The 20,656-nt window shown below is 50.8% G+C and overlaps 8 protein-coding genes across 8 annotated transcripts; 4 read left to right on the top strand and 4 right to left on the bottom strand.

Annotated features, from left to right (window-relative positions):
• Positions 1-528: 528 nt before the first annotated feature.
• On the top strand, positions 529-5,218 carry N7532_004292 (putative UDP-glucose:glycoprotein glucosyltransferase; the record flags this gene model as incomplete). The annotated part of the gene is made up of 5 exons (XM_056616786.1): positions 529-662; positions 724-1,077; positions 1,140-1,968; positions 2,037-2,285; positions 2,351-5,218. 5 exons carry the CDS (start codon positions 529-531, stop codon positions 5,216-5,218), a joined length of 4,434 nt encoding a protein of 1,477 aa, XP_056477143.1.
• Positions 5,219-5,499: 281 nt separating this feature from the next.
• N7532_004291 (MYB DNA-binding domain protein) lies at positions 5,500-7,230 on the bottom strand (the record flags this gene model as incomplete). Its single annotated transcript, XM_056616785.1, has 1 exon — positions 5,500-7,230. The coding sequence occupies one exon, from the start codon at positions 7,228-7,230 to the stop codon at positions 5,500-5,502; it is 1,731 nt and encodes a 576-aa protein (XP_056477142.1).
• A 1,155-nt stretch (positions 7,231-8,385) lies between these two features.
• On the bottom strand, positions 8,386-9,213 carry N7532_004290 (exosome non-catalytic core subunit RRP40; the record flags this gene model as incomplete). The annotated part of the gene is made up of 1 exon (XM_056616784.1): positions 8,386-9,213. One exon carries the CDS (start codon positions 9,211-9,213, stop codon positions 8,386-8,388), a length of 828 nt encoding a protein of 275 aa, XP_056477141.1.
• A 606-nt stretch (positions 9,214-9,819) lies between these two features.
• Positions 9,820-11,639, top strand: N7532_004289 (ribosome-associated complex protein SSZ1; the record flags this gene model as incomplete). Its single annotated transcript, XM_056616783.1, has 3 exons — positions 9,820-9,918; positions 9,976-10,012; positions 10,078-11,639. 3 exons carry the CDS (start codon positions 9,820-9,822, stop codon positions 11,637-11,639), a joined length of 1,698 nt encoding a protein of 565 aa, XP_056477140.1.
• A 913-nt stretch (positions 11,640-12,552) lies between these two features.
• N7532_004288 (SUR7/PalI family protein) lies at positions 12,553-13,503 on the bottom strand (the record flags this gene model as incomplete). Its single annotated transcript, XM_056616782.1, has 4 exons — positions 12,553-12,802; positions 12,862-13,044; positions 13,108-13,405; positions 13,491-13,503. The coding sequence occupies 4 exons, from the start codon at positions 13,501-13,503 to the stop codon at positions 12,553-12,555; spliced, it is 744 nt and encodes a 247-aa protein (XP_056477139.1).
• A 558-nt stretch (positions 13,504-14,061) lies between these two features.
• N7532_004287 (uncharacterized protein) lies at positions 14,062-15,297 on the top strand (the record flags this gene model as incomplete). The annotated part of the gene is made up of 4 exons (XM_056616781.1): positions 14,062-14,127; positions 14,285-14,470; positions 14,531-14,833; positions 14,917-15,297. 4 exons carry the CDS (start codon positions 14,062-14,064, stop codon positions 15,295-15,297), a joined length of 936 nt encoding a protein of 311 aa, XP_056477138.1.
• Positions 15,298-15,894: 597 nt separating this feature from the next.
• Positions 15,895-18,375, top strand: N7532_004286 (tRNA methyltransferase RSM22; the record flags this gene model as incomplete). The annotated part of the gene is made up of 1 exon (XM_056616780.1): positions 15,895-18,375. The coding sequence occupies one exon, from the start codon at positions 15,895-15,897 to the stop codon at positions 18,373-18,375; it is 2,481 nt and encodes an 826-aa protein (XP_056477137.1).
• A 579-nt stretch (positions 18,376-18,954) lies between these two features.
• On the bottom strand, positions 18,955-19,866 carry N7532_004285 (uncharacterized protein; the record flags this gene model as incomplete). The annotated part of the gene is made up of 1 exon (XM_056616779.1): positions 18,955-19,866. One exon carries the CDS (start codon positions 19,864-19,866, stop codon positions 18,955-18,957), a length of 912 nt encoding a protein of 303 aa, XP_056477136.1.
• Positions 19,867-20,656: the final 790 nt, after the last annotated feature.

Raw genomic sequence — 20,656 nt, 5'->3', positions numbered from 1 at the left:
GGCACCACGAAGGAAAGACATTTTCGGATTTCGATGACCATCGAAGATCGGCAATGCCGCCGCTGCATGAGAAGTCGAGGTGAAACAATATCCGAGAGACAGCTTTGCTGTGAGCCTTGTGGTGAGATTTAGTGTGGAACACCAAATCGAGGCAGATGAAAAAGATAAAGCAGGTCAGGAATCAGGCCAGATTGCCAGAAATATCTAACATTTTGAGTTATTAAGACAATGAACCGCATGTTGGCCCCCCATCTTATCGGCCTTGGCGCTTGGTACCCTAAGCCAGTGGCCGTTCACCGCCCGGAGCAGCGATAAGAGATAATCAACAAGTGTCCATTGCCCCAAGCAATTCCAGAAGTCCTCCGCATTGTTTGCGTCTGAGCGTCGGCTCTCTTGGCCCGTGATGCTTTACATGTTCTTGATTTTGGCTAACTAGAACATCTCTTCCTTCCATATATCGGGGCCTGTCCCCTTCTACCCGACCTACATCGCTCAACGACCTCCGTTGCCTTCGTCCATTGCTCCAGGATGAGGTTCACCCCGTGGCATTGGTACGCCGCGATCGGCGCATTGTGTCCCGGTATACTGGCAACTGCTACTCCATCGGTGGACGTTGCATTGCAAGCTTCGTTCGACGCGGCGCCATACCTGGTGGAATTGCTGTACGTTGTTTACCCGCTAGTATACACCCCGATGACCTCAAGTGCTGACATGTCCGTTCAGTGAATCAGCCGCCGAAGAGAATGCCACTTCGTACTTCCCATTGCTCGACCGTATTGCGGCCGGCGCATTCGATGATGTCTTTACTGAGAAGGAGCTCTACGACCGCTTCCTGCAGGTCGTCCACGAAGATGGACACTTCCGCACCGCCGAAAGCCTCTCGTCCTTTAAACTCTCGCTTGCCATTCGATCGTCCACCCCTCGCATCCAGGCACACTATCAATTTTATAATACATCTGTTCAGCAGTCATTGATGGTTGCTCAGGATGCGGCTTGTCCGGTCTGGGCTCATTACGAGGACAAGCAGTACTGTTCCTCGACCCTGGAGCGCGCACAGCAGGACGTCAACGGAGATTTGTAAGCCTATATGAAGAAAAGTCAGTGCTCTTCAGTCACTAACCCTATGGAATTGCATATAGAGATCCACGGGAACTGCCCTTTGATCGCGTTCTCGGCGATTTGTCCCTTCCTCCAGCAATACTCTACGCGGACGTCTCAGCACCTATGTTCAAAGTCTTTCACGAAACATTGAGTGATATGGCGAAGCAAGGTCAGATCTCTTACCGTGTGCGTTATCGACCACCCCAGCATTGGACCTCTCGCCCACTCTTCGTTTCTGGATACGGAGTGGAACTAGCTTTGAAACGCACAGATTATATTGTCATTGATGATCGTGATGCTGAGAAGCTGGAGGATGGCGCTGGGGGAAGTGCAGCGGATGAGCTGAAGGAGGGCGCTCCGGCCGACCTTCGACCCCTTTCATCATCCGAAGTCTCCAGGCTGGGTTTGAATGCTGCAGCCTATGTCATGGACAGCGAAGACCCTTTGAACACTTTGCTTAAGCTCTCCCAGGACTTCCCTAAGCACTCGTCTATAGTGGCGGCCCACAATGCGTCGAAAGACCTGGTGCAGGAGATCCGCGCTAACCGGGCAAGAATGATTCCGGCAGGATACAATGTAATGTGGATCAACGGCGTGCAGATGGACCCGCGCCAAATCGATGCCTTCTCCCTCCTCGACCATCTTCGTCGGGAGAGGCAACTGATCCAGAAGTTCCGTGATCTAGGGATCTCTGCACGTGATGCGGTGAAGCTTCTGGCACACCCAGTTTTAGCAGAGGCACGCGCAGATGACGAGGCCCAGCGGTATGACTATCGCGATGAGCTGGAAGGAGGCGAGGTCATTATTTGGATGAACAATCTTGAAAAAGATACACGATACGACGCCTGGTCGGGCGACCTTGAGTCGGTAAGATTGACATATGCAAACAAAATGCCTTGTGATGGACTCACTAATACGATGTAGTTCATTTCCAGTGGGTACCCGGGACAACTCCTCCAGTTGCCCGTGACTTGCACAATGTTGTTGTGCCTGTCAATCTTTCCGATCCAGAAGATATTCTTCTGGTTCTCCGACAGATCCAGACTTTCATTAAGCGTATGATTCCAGTCCGGTTCGGATTGGTGCCCATGGCTTCATCCCCAGAGTCTACCGCTCAGTTGAAAGTGGCACACTATCTACAGAAGACATTCGGGCTTTCATCTCTCATACAATATCTGGAAGAGGTTTGTGACAGTCCTTTCTTTAGAAATCATGATTCAAGACATTTTAACGCTGACCGGCACTCTAGTCGACATCGAACTTGAAGGGCGGCAATCCAAGCAAGGCTGCTTTCGAGGCTGCTACCCGGGGCCGAGACCCTTCGCCAGATAAAGAAGTTCTTTCTCTTGACGAAGTGCTAAAGAGTGAACGGTACGAAGCCATTACCGCCAAGGTCATTCAGTACCAACGCCGCTTGAGTCTAAGCAGCGATGACCCTCAATTCCTGGTCAATGGTATTCCTACCTCTCGCGAAGGCAACTGGATGCAGGAGATGAGTATGCTTATTGGTCGAGATCTGAAGCTCGTCCAACAGGGCATCATGGAGGGGGTATTTCACAGGACTGCTTGGCTGCCGGAGTTCTTCCTGGCTGCTTCATTTGAAAGGCGCAACACTTTTCTTATGCCTGAAGACCCGAAAAGTGTCCGAATCGTGGACCTTGCTGATTTATTGGGATCGGAGGCAGATGGACTTGACCATATTCCTCGGATTGCGGCGAAGGATGGTGTTCGCGGCGGCGTTCATCTTCTGGTGGTTGGCGATTTCAAGTCTGAGGAAGGAAAGTCCTTGCTTTCCAATGCACTCAAGTTTCGGAAGGATAACGAGGAGGTGGAAGTTCTTCTGATCTACAACGGTGATCTCGAGGATGCAAAGGGTAGCTCACTCGTGGACAAAATCCATCAATTGATCAACAAGGGCGAGGATATTGATCAGATACTCGCCACCATCAGCTCCGAGGATACTTCCGAATCTGATGCAATGGAAACATATGGAGCCCACCGACGTCTTGCGAAAGAGCTTGGATTCGAGCCTGGTGTTGAGGGTTTGGTCGTCAATGGCAGGGTTGTTGGTCCTATCGGCAAAGAAACCGCCTTGACTACCGAAGAAATTGGTCAGCTTATCACATACGAACGAACAAAACGTATCGATGCTGTTGCGAGAGCTGCCATGAACCTGGGACTGAATTTGCGCATCTCCAAACCGCTTGATCTCGCCATACTCTCCGCCCTTGTTTCCCTTTCCTCCATTTCGGACGTTCCCGAGGGTATCTTTGAATCTACTCCAGACGTCAGGTTAGACTTGTCGGACAAGTGGAAGATCGACCACTCCGTGATCTCAGTCTCCAATTCTGATGATCCGGCAATCAATGTCGTTGTTGCTCTGGATCCAGCCTCCGAAAGCGCGCAGAGATGGCTTCCTATTCTCAAGGTTCTGTCCGAGTTGACCGGTGTCAAGCTGAAAATTTTCTTGAACCCGAAAGAGGACATGAAGGAGATCCCTGTCAAGCGGTTCTATCGCTATGTGTTGAACTCCGAACCATCGTTCACGGTTGAGGGGTCACTTTCACGGCCAAAGGCATCTTTCTCTGGCGTGCCAGTTGAAGCGCTACTCACATTGGGCATGGACGTTCCCTCGTCATGGCTTGTTGCGCCAAAAGACTCTGTTCACGACTTGGATAACATTAAGTTGAGTTCCGTCAAGCCGGATTCCAACGTCGATGCCGTTTATGCTTTGGAGCATATTCTGATCGAAGGTCATTCTCGTGATCTGACTACAAAATCTCCTCCACGGGGTGTGCAGCTCATTCTGGGAACAGAGGAAAACCATCATTTTACTGACACAATCATCATGGCCAACCTGGGCTACTTCCAATTCAAGGCACAGCCAGGTCTGTGGCAGATCAATCTCAAGCCTGGTCGTAGCGAGAAACTGTTCAACATCGATAGTGTTGGTGGACAGGGGTACCGTCCTCAACCTGGTGATGAGAACAACGAAGTCACTCTACTCTCCTTCCAAGGCCGAACCCTCTTCCCCCGTCTTTCGCGGAAACCTGGCTTCGAGGATGACGACGTACTAGAAACCGGGTCACGTGCCGGGTCAACAATGGATTACCTATCCAAAGGCCTCAATTTCGCTTCAGGAGTTTTCTCAAGTGTGGGTGTGGGCTCGAAGAACGACCAACATGCGGATATCAATATCTTTTCCGTCGCCAGCGGCCACCTTTATGAACGAATGCTAAACATCATGATGGTCTCAGTCATGAAGAACACCAAACATACAGTGAAGTTCTGGTTCATAGAACAATTCCTCTCTCCCTCCTTCCGTGCTTTCCTCCCTCATCTCGCCGCCAAGTATGGTTTCTCCTATGAAATGGTCACCTACAAGTGGCCGCATTGGCTACGCGCGCAGAAGGAGAAACAGCGTGAAATCTGGGGCTATAAGATGCTATTCCTGGACGTGCTCTTCCCCCTCTCATTGGACAAAGTCATTTTCGTGGATGCAGACCAAATTGTGCGCACAGATATGTATGACCTTGTCACACATGATTTGGAAGGTGCGCCCTATGGGTTCACCCCAATGGGCGATTCTCGCACCGAGATGGAGGGTTTCCGCTTTTGGAAGCAAGGGTACTGGAGTACGTTCTTGCGAGGGAAACCTTACCATATCTCGGCACTGTATGTCGTGGATTTGAAACAATTCCGTGCTCTTGCGGCGGGTGATCGTCTGCGTGGCCAGTATCAGATGCTCTCCGCTGATCCGAACAGTCTGAGTAATCTGGATCAGGACCTGCCGAACCATATGCAACACCATATTCCTATCCATAGCTTGCCACAAGAATGGCTATGGTGTGAGACGTGGTGCTCAGATGAAGATCTTGCAAATGCTCGAACAATTGATCTGTGTAATAATCCACAGACGAAAGAGCCAAAGCTTGCGCGAGCTAGGAGGCAGGTGCCCGAATGGACGATATACGATGATGAGATTGCAACTCTAGCCAACCGGGTTGATGCAGAGCAAGTTGGTTTTGTGCTGACTGGTGAGGATACAGATCGGAAGGGGAGTGTTCGAGAGAAGACCGGGGAACATGCAGATGAAGATCACAAGGATGAATTATAGATGCGTGTGGTCGCCGTCGTCATTACTTATACCTGTTTTAAGAACATTTTTGCGTACTTATCGAATTTGCTTCAATACATTCCATACATGGTTAAATAACATGACCCAAAAGAGTCGACAGTCGCTTCGCTTTTCATACAAAAGAGGCAAAATCTCCCGACAGTTCCCGAAAATCAATACTCCGGTTCCGGCTGCTCGATCTAATGGCGTTCGAAGCCCTCCGAGTTACCGTTGCCAGAATGAACGGGAAGCTGGATTAGAGATGTCTGTTTGTGTTCGACTTAATTATCGTTGTCATCATTCCGCTCTTGCTGGGCCTCTGATCGCCTCTTTGCCCTCTTCTTTTCCTTTTTGGAAAGCCCAGCGCTATCATGATCTCCTGATACGGTGCTATCCAGCCTTGATTCAGATTTGCGATGGTGTTTACGATTCTTCGTGGGCGAAGTGACATCCGCAGCATCGTCACCGGCATTCTCTGTCGCCATCTGGGACTTCCTGTGCTTCTTCTTTTCCTTTCTCGCTTTCTTGTCCTTGTTCTTTTTCTTCTTCTTGGTCAAGTCTGCAATTTCCGAATCCTGAGCGACCAAGGAAGAATGCTGCTCAGCCTCAGCAAATTTTTTGTCCTCGACCCGTTGGCGCTTGACAGATTCCTCGAGATTCTGAGGCGCCTCTTCTGACGCAGCCTCCGTGGAATTTCTGTCTTCCAAGCCAGTCGAAATAGCCCCGCCATCTTCTCCGTTCTCACTCACTGAATTTGTCTCAGAAGCAAGTTGGACTGAGTCCCAAATTGCTCTTACATTGGTTGGTACCTCAGCCGAGACTGTCGGGTATTCTGAAGCATTGATTGCCTCCTTCTCTTGGTTGTCATCGCTAGAATCATCGCGGATTCTATCATCACTTTTGAAGGGCTTGTAAGCGTAATAAGGGGCTTTGACTCTTGAGACTCCAGGAGCATACTCAGGATGCAGAACAGCGTTTGGGTCTTCAATCCGGAGTCTAAAAACGTGTCTTTGGAGTTTGCGCCATCTATCCGAACACTGCTTGCGAGATCGCATATGGTTCATTAGATCGCTGACCATGCCCCACGGAATGAGCCTAACATCCATTTCATACACGTCCTTGAACGCCATGAGTTCTGGCGCAGATTGGCGAACCTGCTCAAGGGCCTCCAGCAATCTGCGCGTTTCCTCCACGGTCCATGGCCCACCTCTGAAATATGCGCGGTATTCAAGTTTATTTTTCCATCGTTGCGTCACATCATCATCACTGCGACCAAGCAGTTTGGCAACGTACGCATACTTCGGACCATGAGCGAGGAACAGCCTGATCAACTCGTCGTCTTGTTCCTCCGTCCAGTCGTGTGGTTTCTGCTCCTTGTCCCGGAAATGCCTCCGCGCAAATCGATAAACGGACCGGGTGCCTCGCTCAGGCAGGACTTTTTGGAGTTCTGCCCAGAATTCGACTTTGGTGCCGCAGATATGTGTGGGCCAAGGAAGGTCGAAGTATTCGCGTTCGGAATGCTGCACCAGCATGTCGAATGTTCCCGCGTCAATGCCATGCGAATTGCAGTAATTGACCTTGTAATCCTCTAGCTTTTTGGTTTCCTCAGCCTGGAATGGACCGATTCTTTTCCCCTTATCCTGTCCAGCTCGCCCAACTCGGTACGGTAGCTGAGTGCCGGCTGGAGTGCTGCTCAGCTCGGGACCCGGTGTCGCTTCATGAGGCAGCGGAGTAGCAGAGAGTTCGGGTTCGATCTGAGCCATCCGAGAGGGGTTGTTTACTGCCATCCAGGAAGAGGCTGGCTCTTGCTTGATGGGTATATCGACAGAAGTGCTATTCAGCACAGCCTCTTCGCCCTGCTGCTTGCTCTTCTTGTTCTTGTGACTCGATTCAGACTCGCGCTTCCGCTTCGAAGAGGGTTCGGAATCGTTTGCGATATTGCTATCTGAGGCGCGTTTGTTTTTACGCATGCCTTTTTCAGACTTCCGTTTCTTTGATTTCGTGCTGTCCATATTGTCTTGCGGGGCTGGCAATTTGGGGTCTGGAACAGTCAGTTATCAAGTCAGCGATGATCCGCAATAGAGTTGCTACTGTAGGGTAGGAGATAAGAATGGCCCACTTGCCGTAGATATCGTGATTGCCGTTCTCGACATTGACTGAGCTTGGTTTGGCCATTGCGACGGCGCAAGGAACGTGTCGTGGCGCAAGAAGCGCGAGGCAGTCACCATCTATTGTTGCTCATGCAGCGTCCAAAAATTTGGGTGACGCCGAGGCGGCACGGCAAAACCACTCACCGCCTAAAAGACCGCCTCTCCAAACTCAACCCGCATGCCGCAAATAGACTTGACCAAAAGGGAGAGAGGGGGAATTCCAATCGAAGATTAGGCAGAGCCCGTGTTGGAACATAAGTCCAAATGTACCAATACTTGTAAACAAAAATGGCGAGGATATCCTGCATACGGTATTTTTCTGCATGGAGCATAAACTTTTTTTACCCAGGTCTTTATCAGGTACAACCACTACTATGGTAAGTCCTACCAAGACCTTCGTGGGTTCAGGGCTATCAATTTCAACCACTAGGTAATATTCGTATATAACTCGAGCTCCATAAGCTATATCCTTGTTTCCAGGAAATTCGGAAAAGGGTTGGATGCTGTAGTTCAAGTTTGATGAGATACTTACGACTACAGGCAAAAAATAAGCCGTTGAAACGTAACCGTGAGCCCATCAACGTAGGAATTATGTTCGCTCATCCATTCAATCAACCTCAATGCTGTTCCGCCATCAAGCTTGTTGCAACCATAGTCCTTTTCACTAGACCTTGCAATATATGGTGTCACTTCCTGCCTGCCACTGCATTGCGAGAAGAATTCGACGTTAAATAGTGGTTGCAAGCACATAGTAGAGTCCGAGTAACCGGTAATGACGGACCTGTTGAGAGTCGAACGAATCTGTACAGTGACTGAACATCGGGGGCCGGCCCAATATTGGCCGTTGTCTTTTCTCGTGAAAAAAGCTAGTCATGAAAAAACTAGGGGAAGGCGAGTGGATGCGCTCTTGGCTTGCAGAATCGATGGTTGTATGCAACGACTCAGGGGCCCGATCCATCAGGATGATAAAACTTCAGCCATTGTCTCGCATTTGAAACGGTTACCGGTTCAAGAATATCACGAGCTGAGTTTCATCTCGCGAAGAACTTTGGTAACCAATTTCTTCTGGTCCGTCGTGTTTAGATTGTTATCGTCAGTGCTCTGGAGACACCGACCGATTGCAATCGTGGATTTGATCGCGGTGTCCCCTGCAGCGGAGCAATCGACCCAGACTTTCCCGTTGCGACCGACAGCAATCTCAAAGCCACCCGAGCTCTCCAGTTTCTTGCCAAGCTCAGAAAGGACCACGAGCCCGTCGATAGCATCTCCGTGGTCAGCTGAGGAGGAGCTCGCCCGGATTAAGCGAGCAGCAAAGCCAGTGGAGATATCGAAGACCATCCCGCCCGTAAGCGGCCCAAGTCCACCCGGTTCGGCTTTACCAGTAGCAGGATTGACGCAAGTGATCTCAACCTCAGCACCTGCACCCAGACCCACAGAGGAGACTCTTGCGTACACCAGGTCACCGCGGTTCAACATTGGCCTGGTCTTCTTTGTAGCACCCTCGAATGATAGTTGACCCAACAAAGCTTGTGCCGTGTGTGGTGTCACAATACAATGGAAGTAATCAATGCTGGAGTGATGGATCTGCGCGATGATAAGATCGTTTGTTGTGGGAATATATCGGCGATTCGAGAAAGATTGGAGAGAGACGGTGTTTCGCTTGGCATCTGTCGTCAGAATGCCGGCTTGTGATGCTGTGAGGACGTGACTCGAGGCCGCAGAATTGGTGGAGGGTTGTGACAGAAGACGAACACCCGAACCGAGCTTTAAAGGGTTCGATTTTGTGGACGGCAGGTGGTTGCTGGGCACCTCGTCGCCAGGCAGTAAGATAAGTGGAGTGGACATTGTGCGATCTGGTGTGCCTATGAAAAGCACTTGGGATATATTGTAGTCGAGCCCGCGTGACTGCCAATTGCGTATAGGGTATCGAGTGAACGATTAAATAATTGGCAACGATCATGTGGCGCGAAGAAAACGTTGCTCATCCAACTTATTTTGCCGGGTTGTCCCCACTAGCCTCAAGGCGGTGAGGATGCTCTGGCTCCACTGCAGGTACATGCTAAGGTCTCTTGTGTCAATGAATGGCTCTAAGAATGATCGTATCCGATATGGAATAGCTTGGAATTAAGGATGGACAATTAATTGATTTCTCTCAGAATAGATAATTGATACATTTATCAATTACTCCAAGGTACGATAATAAGAGAATGTACCTTGGGGTAGCCACGCCTGAAAAATTTGTACCGCCGCAGTGGTATCGATAAGCACCAGCCACACGCTGGGCTGGTTCCGCCAAAAATCTCCTTGGCTTCACATCCAAAAAAAATTGGTTTCCCCCGCTATCAAGGCAATCTTTCTTCAACGCCCCCCACTCAACTCTCCCCTTCACGCATTGTGTCGTGGAAGACTTTCCTTCATTTTTGATATCGGATTTCTCCTTTCACATTCAAAATGGGTGACGCGGCTAATGGTGTCGCCGCCGAGGCGGAGCGCTTTGCCATTGGTATCTCCTTTGGCAACTCCTGTAGTTCAATTGCCCGTATCTCGCCGGTGAGACGACTCCCTCTATAGAAATTTTGACTTTAATGGCTAATACTAGAGGCCCAGGATGGCAAAGCTGAGGTGATTGCCAACGAGGAGGGTGGTACGTTTCTCTTTTTCTTCCAATTTATCCCGCCAAACCAACTCAGACTGACGATACCCTGCTAGACCGTCAAATCCCTACCGTTCTTTCGTACATCGAGGGCGAGGAGTACCATGGTACCCAGGCCAAGGCTCAGCTCATCCGCAACTCCGGTAATACCGTCGCATACTTCCGGGACTACCTGGGCAAGGACTTCAAGTCGATCGACCCAACTCCCTGCCACGCTTCCGCACACCCCCAGCAAAGTGACTCGACTGTTGCATTTTCCATTCGCGATAGCCCCAGCGAAACACCCAACTCTGTCAGCGTTTCTGAGATCACCACCCGCCACCTGCGCCGCCTGAAGCAGTCTGCTACCGACTTCCTTGGAAAGGATGTCAACGCCGCCGTCATCACTGTTCCCACCAACTTCTCCGATGCCCAGCGCGAGGCTCTTGTCGCCTCCGCCAAGGCCGCGGGTCTTGACGTTCTCCAGCTTATCGCTGAGCCTGTTGCCGCCGTCATGGCCTACGACGCTCGTCCTGAGGCTACTGCCACAGACAAGCTGACTGTGGTGGCCGATCTGGGGGGCACTCGCTCCGACGTGGCTGTCATTGCCTGCCGTGGTGGTATGTACACCATCCTGGCTACTGCCCACGACTATGAGCTTGGTGGTGCCTCCCTGGACCAGATCATCATTGATCACTTCGCCAAGGAGTTCATGAAGAAGCACCAGGTCGATCCCCGCGAGGATAAGCGTGGTCTGGCCAAGCTGAAGCTAGAGGGTGAGGCTACTCGCAAGGCCCTCAGCCTGAGCACCAACGCTCAGCTCAGCATTGAATCCCTTGCCAACGGTATTGATTTCGGCTCTACCGTCAACCGTACCCGTTTTGAACTGCTCTCCGGGAAGGTCTTTTCCCAGTTCACTGGTCTAATCGAGCAGGTCGTTAAGAAGGCCGGCCTCGATGTTCTTGACATTGACGAGGTCATCTTCTCCGGTGGTACCTCTCACACTCCCAAGATTGCCCAGCTGGCCCGCAACATCTTCCCCGAGAAGACTGCAATTCTGGCCCCCTCGACCCTCACCTCGGCCATCAACCCCTCTGAGCTGTCCGCTCGTGGTGCCGCTTTCCAGGCCTCCCTGGTTCAGGAGTTCGAGCACGAGGACATTGAGCAGTCCATCCACCCCATGGTCACTGTGACCCCTCACCTCAGCAAGGCCATCGGTATCGAGTTCACTTCTAGCACCGACACCACTTTCCAGCCTCTCCTCAACACCGAGACTGCCCTGCCTGCTCGCCGCATTGCTCAGTACACTGCCCCTAAAGAGGGCGGTGACGTCCTGGTCCGTGTGTGTGAGGGTGCCCGTGATATCAAGGTCACCAAGCCCGAGCCTAAGCCCAAGGAGGAAAAGCCTGCTGATGACGAGGACTCGGAATTCTCCGATGAGGATGACGAGGAGGAGGAGATTCGCGAGATCGTTTGGAAGACGGAAAAGCCCGTTGCCGAGCTCGCCGTCAAGGGCGTTAAGGCCGGCGGCAAGGTCGAGGTCATGGTCCACGTCAACCCCGACCTGGGTCTGCAGATCGCCGTCCGCGAGGTTGGAGGCTCCACTGCTGTGCGTGGTGCTATCAACGGCTCCGCGTAAAGAGGGCCCTTTGATTTCATTTAAAAAAAAACCGATCCCCCTTATGGTGTGATGACGCATGCATGACTGATAGAGGCTGTGCTTTGATTTCCCTTGTTTCTCTTTTGTGTTCCAAAGTCATTATCTATTTTGGAGTCTGCTATAGGATTTTTTCGTGTTATGTGCAAGTTCAAATAGACTCACAATTGGAAGTGACCAATAAGGATTTATTCCAGAATTTCCAGTGACCGATCCATGGTCGGTGGCTCCTATTTTCCAGCCTTTGTTATCCCAAGGACGGATGACGAACAGCCTCGGGTTCCTAGATTTTCTCCAAACTTTCGGCTTGATTTCTATGGCTATAGCGGAATGGCCATTCGCAGTTCGCCTTGCCGTTTTCAAGCTCTACCAACAACCGATGCATCGTCGATGGAGATAAAACAGATATTACATTACAACTTCAATTAGGTAGATATGGCAGATAACACGAGCACTGGAAAGATTCAAAGGTCGGAAACCCGTTGCAACATGAACTCGTCAACATTTCAATTGACCAAAAACAGTCTCCGGGCCGCTGGCGTCGATACCAATTAGGCATGCGCATTAGCTCGGGGGCATCAATAGGTATTAAGTAACGATCGTGAATGTTTCGTAACAGCATGAAGGAGCGTGACGGTGAGAAACCAAAGAATCCAGAATGACCGGAGCACAGATGAGCAGATTTAGGACAAAGGCGAGGGAGATCACCGGGAAAGCGGGTGCTCTCGACGGGATATCAGCGCAGGAGTCAATCGTATAGGGTGAAGGCGGAAAAGCAGGGACGCTGAGTACACCCGGAATATCAACGTGAGCTTGGCGGTCGAGGTTTTCCTTTTTTTCCCCTTCCATGGGCACAGAAGGATTCGAAAATTCGCTTCGACAAGCGTACATCCGTCTAAGCGTAGGATTCCTTCTTCTGGCTTCGCACACTGTTTGAGCGAGCTGAATTGAAGAATCCGCGGCGACGCTCCTTGCGTCCGCTGTAGCCATCATCTTTACGACCGACAGCACCACCGAGACAGTACATCAGGCAAGAAAGGAACAGACAAGCACTTGCAGTCCACATAAAAGCGAAAGCCTTGACGCCGAGCTTAGAGGTCTGACCGTTGCTGTTGAAGGCATCGCGGCCCTGGACATAGGCAGCACTGGAGACGATGTTAGTCATAGAAGCGGTTGATAAACGAAATAAAAAAAAAGAACATACGTCATGAGACAAGTAGTGATAACCTGGAAGGTCAATGCCAGCCAGGCCACAAAGCCAGAGATATAGCTGCCGATACGAGTGCACATGGCTAGCAGGCCAGTGAAGAGCGAGACCACCGCAAAGAACAGACCGATGATGATGAAGGGGAACATAAAACGGGTCATCAGGAAGTAGTGACTTGTCCTATATTGGTAGACCACGGTCAGTATGTGATCTTTGTCATGTTTCTGTTTGCCCAAAACCTACCCGATGAACTGCTGCGGTACATTATCGGTCGTGTCGAAGTTGCGATGACTTGGGGGATCCAAGGGGAAGTCCGGGTGAGAGCTTCCGCAGTCGTTCTTTCCATCATCTGTCACCCCACACAGATTCCAGAATGTCCAGCGTGAGGTTGCCGGAGCACCTGGAATATTGCCCGTGTCGGCCTGGAGGAAGTACACCTGATTCAGCGGATTAGTGTTGCGCGCACCCCCCAGCAATGTGAGGAAGATGAGTAGAATTGAGCCGGCCATAAAAAATAGGCCGAGGAAGCCCAATGACGCTCCTGTACGGAATCCAAAGTTAGTTTGCGAGGTAGCTTGACTTGGAAGCGGCGTACGATGCATGATTGCGCAGCTGGTCGCACTTACTGCTGAGGCCCATTGTGGTCGGTCCCTGAGCCGGGCTGAGTAGAAGTTTGGGGAAGGAAGAAAAAAGCTAGAGCCGTAAGGTCGGTGCCTGGAGGTACTTGCTGCCCGAAACGCCAATGGATTGGGATGCGGTGTCGAGGGGTGTTAGGATCGAGAGAAGGTCGAGGGAAGATCGAGAGCTCTCAAGTCAAAAAGAAGCACGAGTGCAACTAAGGTCCGACAGCCGGCGTATCCGGGCCCGCTGCCCCTCTCCTGATATAAGAGCATCATGCTCATAGATCGTGAGGATCATAACGTCATGCTTGCACCTGATCGGCTAGCTGTTATTGGCTAGCACGCACTCTAAGCCGACGCTAGTCCCACACAGGCTTAGCGGGCCTCCGTCCATGACGAACATTGGCGCGCGACCGCAGGCCACCGACGTTGCAGCTCCTTTCAACCGCGCAGCTGCAAGCCCCATCAGTGACGTGGATCAAAACTCTTCTGCCTTGCCCTTGCCGAAAACTTTGGTCCTCTCCCTTGACGTTGCGCTCTTTCCTTCGCCCTGCTGGAAGTCGGCCACCCCGGCACCATGGCGACTTGGGCATACCCCCCACTGCCGCCTGACCAGCTGAACCGGGAGGCGGATTCCGCATTGGTACGTTGAAAACTTGTTCTCATTAAGCCTGCTGCGATCTGCGATCTGCGACCTTCGGTCATGGTTGGCTCCAGCAGTATTGATCCCCAAAAAGGATCGCCTCAGGGATCACACCTTCCGGGTGGAGCTATTGGCCAACATTTGTACTCTTTTTTAGGCTCGGGAGCTTCAGTGGTTACTACAATCGCTGCAGGAATCGCTTGTTTCTTTGAAGGAAGGTCTTCAAGAGTGTGCTGCGCTTCTTGCACCCCAGGAACCAGGGTCCACCCTGGTCCTCTCTTCGATACGATCAGAAAATGTCAAGGGCTTCGTGACTCGTGTTGGGACAAAGCTGGTCAAAGGAGTATGTAGGTCTCCCCACCAGGCAATCTGTCCTTATACCAATCGGCTTTTGATCTACTAGGATGTTCAGCTCCGACTTCAATCACTCCCGCCTCCCCGGGGCTCCCCAAGTACCAGACTGATCCTCTCCCAAAGTCCCGATGCACCCGCTCTGGTACTGCAGCAGCTCGTATCGGTCCGAAACCTAGTGAATCAGAGCTTGGATATTGTGGACGTGAGCACGTACACGGGAAATCCCCATGATCCAAGATTTATCTTTAGCCAGCTGCATCTCTTGCATGAGACTATTACCGAAGCACGGCAGATGTTGAAAGGCGATGGAGACGTCCGAGGAAGCTGGTGGGAGACTAGCGTGTCTGACAATGTAAGCTTGTCTCTCTTTCCATCCTGCATTTCCAGATGCGTGGTCTAAGTACACTCCTGCTGACACTTCCTTTGTGACGACAGATGTTTGACCCGCCTCCTCCCCCTTACCTCTCCTTTCATCTATCCATTGCGGATTCCGCCCTGGTTCTACTCGTTCGCACTCTTGAGAGCAATAACACGACGCAAGCTCCCACGGCCTTTGCGACAGATATTTCATTAACCGGATTTTCCTTACGAGATCGGTTGTTCGGCAGTCGACAAAAGGCACATGATGAAGCAGGCGATGTCTTTATGTGGAAGGGAGAAGAGGTTCACGTGCGAGAGAAGGTCAGAGTTGAAAGTCAGGACCCTAGTCTCATGTCAGCCATGGCAAAATTGACAGCTCTGGAGCACGAGGTGATGCGCTGGATTGGCGCGTTGCGAGTGCTTATGGGCAACGACGACATGGAAAGTGAAGTTTGAAAGGTGATATCATGAGTTTTAATATGAATACCCAGAATACTAGTAATAGCTTTCTATACAACGCGCATATCATGGCATTTGATGTGTCTTCTCATGTAGAACCGACCAGTCAATATTAATGTTTGGGGTTAGGTATCAGCGAGAGCAATATCATTATCTATCAATCATTACCTTCTATGTTGAAGACTCGAGATCCGTTCTGCGGATGCGAGAGAATCATATAACTTGAATACAATGATGCTAACACTTGTGAAGGCACCGGTACCGGCATGTTGGAACTTACTACATTGTGCGCTTACATTGTGCGCTTACATTGTGCGCGTGTAAAATGTTCAAATGAGGTCAATCATCTTACTCGCGAGCACGCATCCTGTTATCTCGTCTGGTATAGCTCCATCTGCCCACTTTGATGGCAGCACAAGTGGAGTCGATTGCCCCATTTATGTAATGAACCTGGCACGTTGGCCCAGCCAATCATCGGACGGAAATTTGTGATGGCGGACGGGCGGCTTGGCTTCAATTTTCTGGAGCTCCGCCCGGCTCTGGATACTTCTTTGCTCTTCAGTTCACCCTTGAAGCCAGGTCTGGACCGGTAACATGCTGTCCAGCTCTTCAGCTTCCAGAGCGAATCACTCGCATGCTCGGCACCTCCTGCGCCCGTTGATTCCTGGCCCAGGTGCATCGCGACCGTCTCGCGGAGCTGCAGGCTGGATCGCGCCAAAGCAAAAACGAAGTTTGTCTCAACAACCATACCTCTTGGCTACATCCACACCCCTTGCGACCAGCAAAAGCTGTACCCACAATTCCCTGTCGAGATGGACGACAAGACACAGGTTATCGTCCTCTGCAGCAGCACCCAATCCCCAATCGCCCGAGCCCAGCGCGCTCGACACCGTCAATACCTTAATCGAGCGCATTAAAGAAAACGAAGACGCCATGGTGCAACTTATGGACGAATTGGATTTGATGCAAGACCCCGATAGCATCGACGAACTGGAAGATCTCTCCAACGAAGGAAGTTCATACACCCTCGAGGCCTGGGTCGAAATGGTTCGTCAGCAATTTGGGGAGACAATTCCAGATGGCGCACTGAATGAGGAGGAGCTACAGTTGTATACATCATTATATGGAGAGCCCACGATCCAGGAAATACCGGATGAAATGGTCGCGGGGGAAGACGAGAGAGACCCCGATCGTTTGTTCCGTGAGGATGGGCAGGGCGGCTGGGAGGAGATCGAGTTTGAGCAAAATGAGGAATCTCACGATGATGCTCCCATTGTGTACGATATGGAGGCTGACCCGGCAGTGGAGGAAACCATCGCCATGCAGCGCACTCGAGAAGTTGCTGAGCAACTGGGCGGGGAGATCCTGATGGAACAGTTTGTGAACGAAGCTGTCCCAGAATCCGCACCTCGTTCTCATCCGCTGACCCGGATGGGTAAATTTGAAACAGAACCTGGCACTATCAATCTGCCAAAGAGGACCGTCACGGGCCCTATCTCCATCATTCTCTCCGAGTTCTCCAACAAGCATATTGCCGACGCTGCTCATCGCCTATTTGGTGGACTGGGTTTACCTCATTCGACTACGACTCCTCCTGCTCGAGCACAATTACCACAACTTCCCATCCCACTCAGTGCATCCCAGCATCACATGGGAGAGATGGAAGCCAATGCTTATGTTGCAGCTCTTTACCCCGGCATCTACGCATCTGTTCTTAGTGTCCTTGTTGAGGTACGGAAACGAATGGGAACCGATTGGATCCGTGGACTGATCTCCCAAGAAAATGGTCCGAATGTCCTCGATGCTAGTGGTGGCGGTGCCAGCATCTTGGCCTGGAGAGACATCATACGTGCGGAATGGGAGGTGATGGTCCCCGACCACCCTGAAGGCGCACCGATTCCCTACGGTCGATCGACTGTGTTAACTGGCTCCGAAGCACTCCGCCTGCGTGCCAGCGCAATGCTCGACAATACTAGCTTTCTTCCTCGCCTTCCAGACTATGTTCATGTGCGCGAGAAGCCTACGCTAGAAGATTCGCGTTCAGCACCCAAACGAAAGCAGTATGATGTCGTTATTGCACCGCATTCTCTTCTTGGGTTTGATGAGGATTACCAGCGCAAGGAGTACGTGGAGAACCTATGGCAGCTTCTTAATCCTGACGGAGGTGTCCTCATTCTGCTTGAGAAGGGCCGCCAGAGGGGTTTTGAATGTATAGCCGGTGCTCGTGAGATGCTACTGAAGCGCCACATCGCGAGCCCCGACTCGATAGAATATGAGAATTTCCTCGAATCTCCCGAGAACAGCCAAACCGTGGAGAAGGAGGCTGGTATGATTATAGCGCCCTGCACCAATCACTCGACATGTCCCATGCACAACTCTGCAGGACCCACAAAGGGCCGAAAAGACTACTGTCACTTCGAGCAGCGATATATTCGGCCTCCATTCCTGCAGCGGATCATGGGGGCCAAAGATCGCAATCACGAAGATATCAAATTCAGCTACCTCGCCGTGCAGCGGGGCAAGGACCTTCGCCAAGAGCAAGGTATCCAGCAGAATTCTGAGGCGACGGATGCTGCTTTCGAGGGATTCGAGCATCTCGAAGAACCTACAGGGGATTTCCATCCGCTATCTCTCCCACGTGCAGTCTACCCGCCTCTCAAGCGTCGGGGTCATGTCATTTTCGACCTGTGTACACCGGCTGGGAAGATCGAGCGCTGGACGGTCCCCCGCTCTTACAGCCGCCAAGCGTATCGGGATGCGCGCAAGTCCAACTGGGGTGATCTATGGGCTTTAGGTGCTAAAACCCGTATCCCTCGCAAGCTGAACTTGGGCGAGAAACATGGAGAAGGCAAAAAAGAACGTCTTGCTCGGCGGGCTGCGGACAAGGCCGCCTCCCGCGAGGTAGACGAGGAAGGAGATCTAGAGCACGATGACGAAGCCGACGGTCTTTCGGATATTCCCGATATCCCCAAGCGGAAGAAGGGACAAAACATTCCCAGTTGGAAGAAGCATAACGACAAAAAGAAGCTTCGGCAGGCTTACAAGCGCCGTGCTGTTGCAGAAGATGCAGAATAACCTATTCACTGTTCGCTTGGATCTAGCATCTGAATTCAGCATTTACTGATTGGCGTTTATGCCTGGCCTGACCAGGTGAGATCATTGTATTGGGTCACCTTGTACTATCATTGGCAAAACATCATGGGTCATTGGATATGGGATTAGGGCATTCTGTACACTAGAATAATCTTCGCACCGCACTATATCTGTAAATAAAATTTCTTCACTCTGAATGGTATCTAGTCTGAGCAACGTCTAATATTTATCTGTAGCACACTGCCATTCCCATGACATGTGGATTGACCCTTTAAGGTCGGTACAACTGACCAATGCTGGTCGGTATAGTCATTATGTATATCCAGGTAAATCGTAAGCAGGATGATTCACAAGTGTTTGGCTATACATCAACTATTCGGCGACACATCGGGCAACTATTATGCAGTTGTAACCAAGGAGCAAGGCATTCAATATGGTACCAATGCCTGCAAGGTAGCTGCGTTACCTCATCTCCCGATGGTACCATGGCCTGACAGATGGGACATGTTGGCTCGGCAGTTAGCATTTCTTGAGTCGCAATTATCCGCGGCAAACGTGCAATCAACTCAGTTGATTCCTGGGAAGGAACTGGATTCCAATAGCACCGAGGGCATCCAGCAAATTGTTAATCCTCTCTCTTAGGAGTATTCTTGCCATAGCCAGGGTATGTAACTCTGTCTCATCTAGGTTCGTATTTCCGATTTCCACACCCGTAAGACTCACAAACTCTGAATTCAAATGCCCTTCAGTGACTTCGCTCGCGTAATCTGGCGTGGTGAGGGTTAAATTGCCTGAAAGTCCCTCGGCTTCTTGGAAAGGCGGCGTGTCGACCATACTAGAATGACTATTTAAGTTATTCCAAGGGAGGGAAGGGTCATTGAAATCGGGATCCAAGAGTTCGGGATCAGAATATTGAGCAATCTCCTCGCCATTGCTGAGCCTGGTAAGAATTCTTTTCTGCCACTCGTCGTTCTGCTCCTCGGTTGCGTGCTTCCATGCGTACATAGAGATCTGCAATTCCGTCAGAAAATGGAAAAATTCCATTCTCGTCAGAGTAAAGGCGTGTTCCCCAAATAATGTATCAAACCCACTTGAGGCATTGAACCGGTCAATGCAGATGTAAAGTATATAAGAAAAAGCACGAGGGGGGCGTTGGTTTATACAAGAAGCTTCTTGAACAAGATCACCAACAGGCCAGTTCCAGGGTAGTCCCGGATCATCGAAAATCTCATACGGGATGATCGGATCGCACTCGAGACTTATATCTCCGTCTGCCTCAATATGCTCCAAGATAAGTTTTTGATGCTGTCGGCAGTTCTCTAGGACCGCTTGTTCCCACCGCATGATAGCTGCCTGGATTCTGTTTAGGAGGTTGTGAGCTGCTGCCATTGTCCAAGGTTCCTCACGGGTGAAAAGCCTTTCTATACCCTTACAAAAGCTATATATTAGCTCATGGTTAGGGTAGAGCTCCATTGTGACAGCTTCCTGATTTCAGAGAATAACACTTGTAGCAATCTGCGGTCCTGTATCTGAAAATGCGAACAGGATCTTGGCGACCGCACAATAACAATGTGGTAGATGTGAGCTATGCCCGACAAGAAAAGGCGATATAGAGATTGCTTTAAGGTATTTATTGAAATTGCCCGAGAATGAGCTGCCCCAAGGGACTTGAGAGAAGATGGACGTCCCAGAAAGGCCTCGGTTTCTTTGATATTGATTTCATTGTTGAAACAAACAAATACCATACAGATCATGCCCTCGTACTTTGTCATAAATACCATTGTTTTTTTATCCATTATCCCAAGACAGATCATTTGTTTGTCAGAAAGAGAAACTGGTCACACTTTGATAACATTGGTCCTGACAAATACAGGGGGCGCTTTGGACAGTCTGCCCCCTCGATGAAACGACAGTATTATAAACCCCCTCCCCAAGCCGTACATCCACTAATCTTTGGTTGCAGAGAGATTGTGCAGCTCTGCAGATATTTACCCCGTCTCCATGATAGAGGTTTATATGCGTGGGGCAGAACCGAATTCACCCATGGAAGGATAGGGCGAGTCGGTGCAGTGTCAATGCAGGGGTACTTTCAGCATCAGTCATCTGATGTGTAAGAACGAGCCTTTGATCAAAGATGAAGAACTGCAGCTCAATTATGGAAGAGAAAATCTCGTCATGGGAGGCGCAGGTTCGCGCAGGGCTATCCTCGGTATGAACAGTCGATTGAAGCCAGCGTGATGAGACGTTGAGGCCAGAAGTATTC

This window comes from Penicillium argentinense (assembly GCF_028826775.1).
Source record: "Penicillium argentinense strain IBT 30761 chromosome Unknown utg000004l_segment0_segment0, whole genome shotgun sequence".
Classification (NCBI taxonomy): Eukaryota; Fungi; Ascomycota; class Eurotiomycetes; order Eurotiales; family Aspergillaceae; genus Penicillium; species Penicillium argentinense.
The sequence above is the reverse complement of the archived record's forward strand: the minus strand, read 5'-3'. Positions and strand labels throughout refer to the sequence as shown.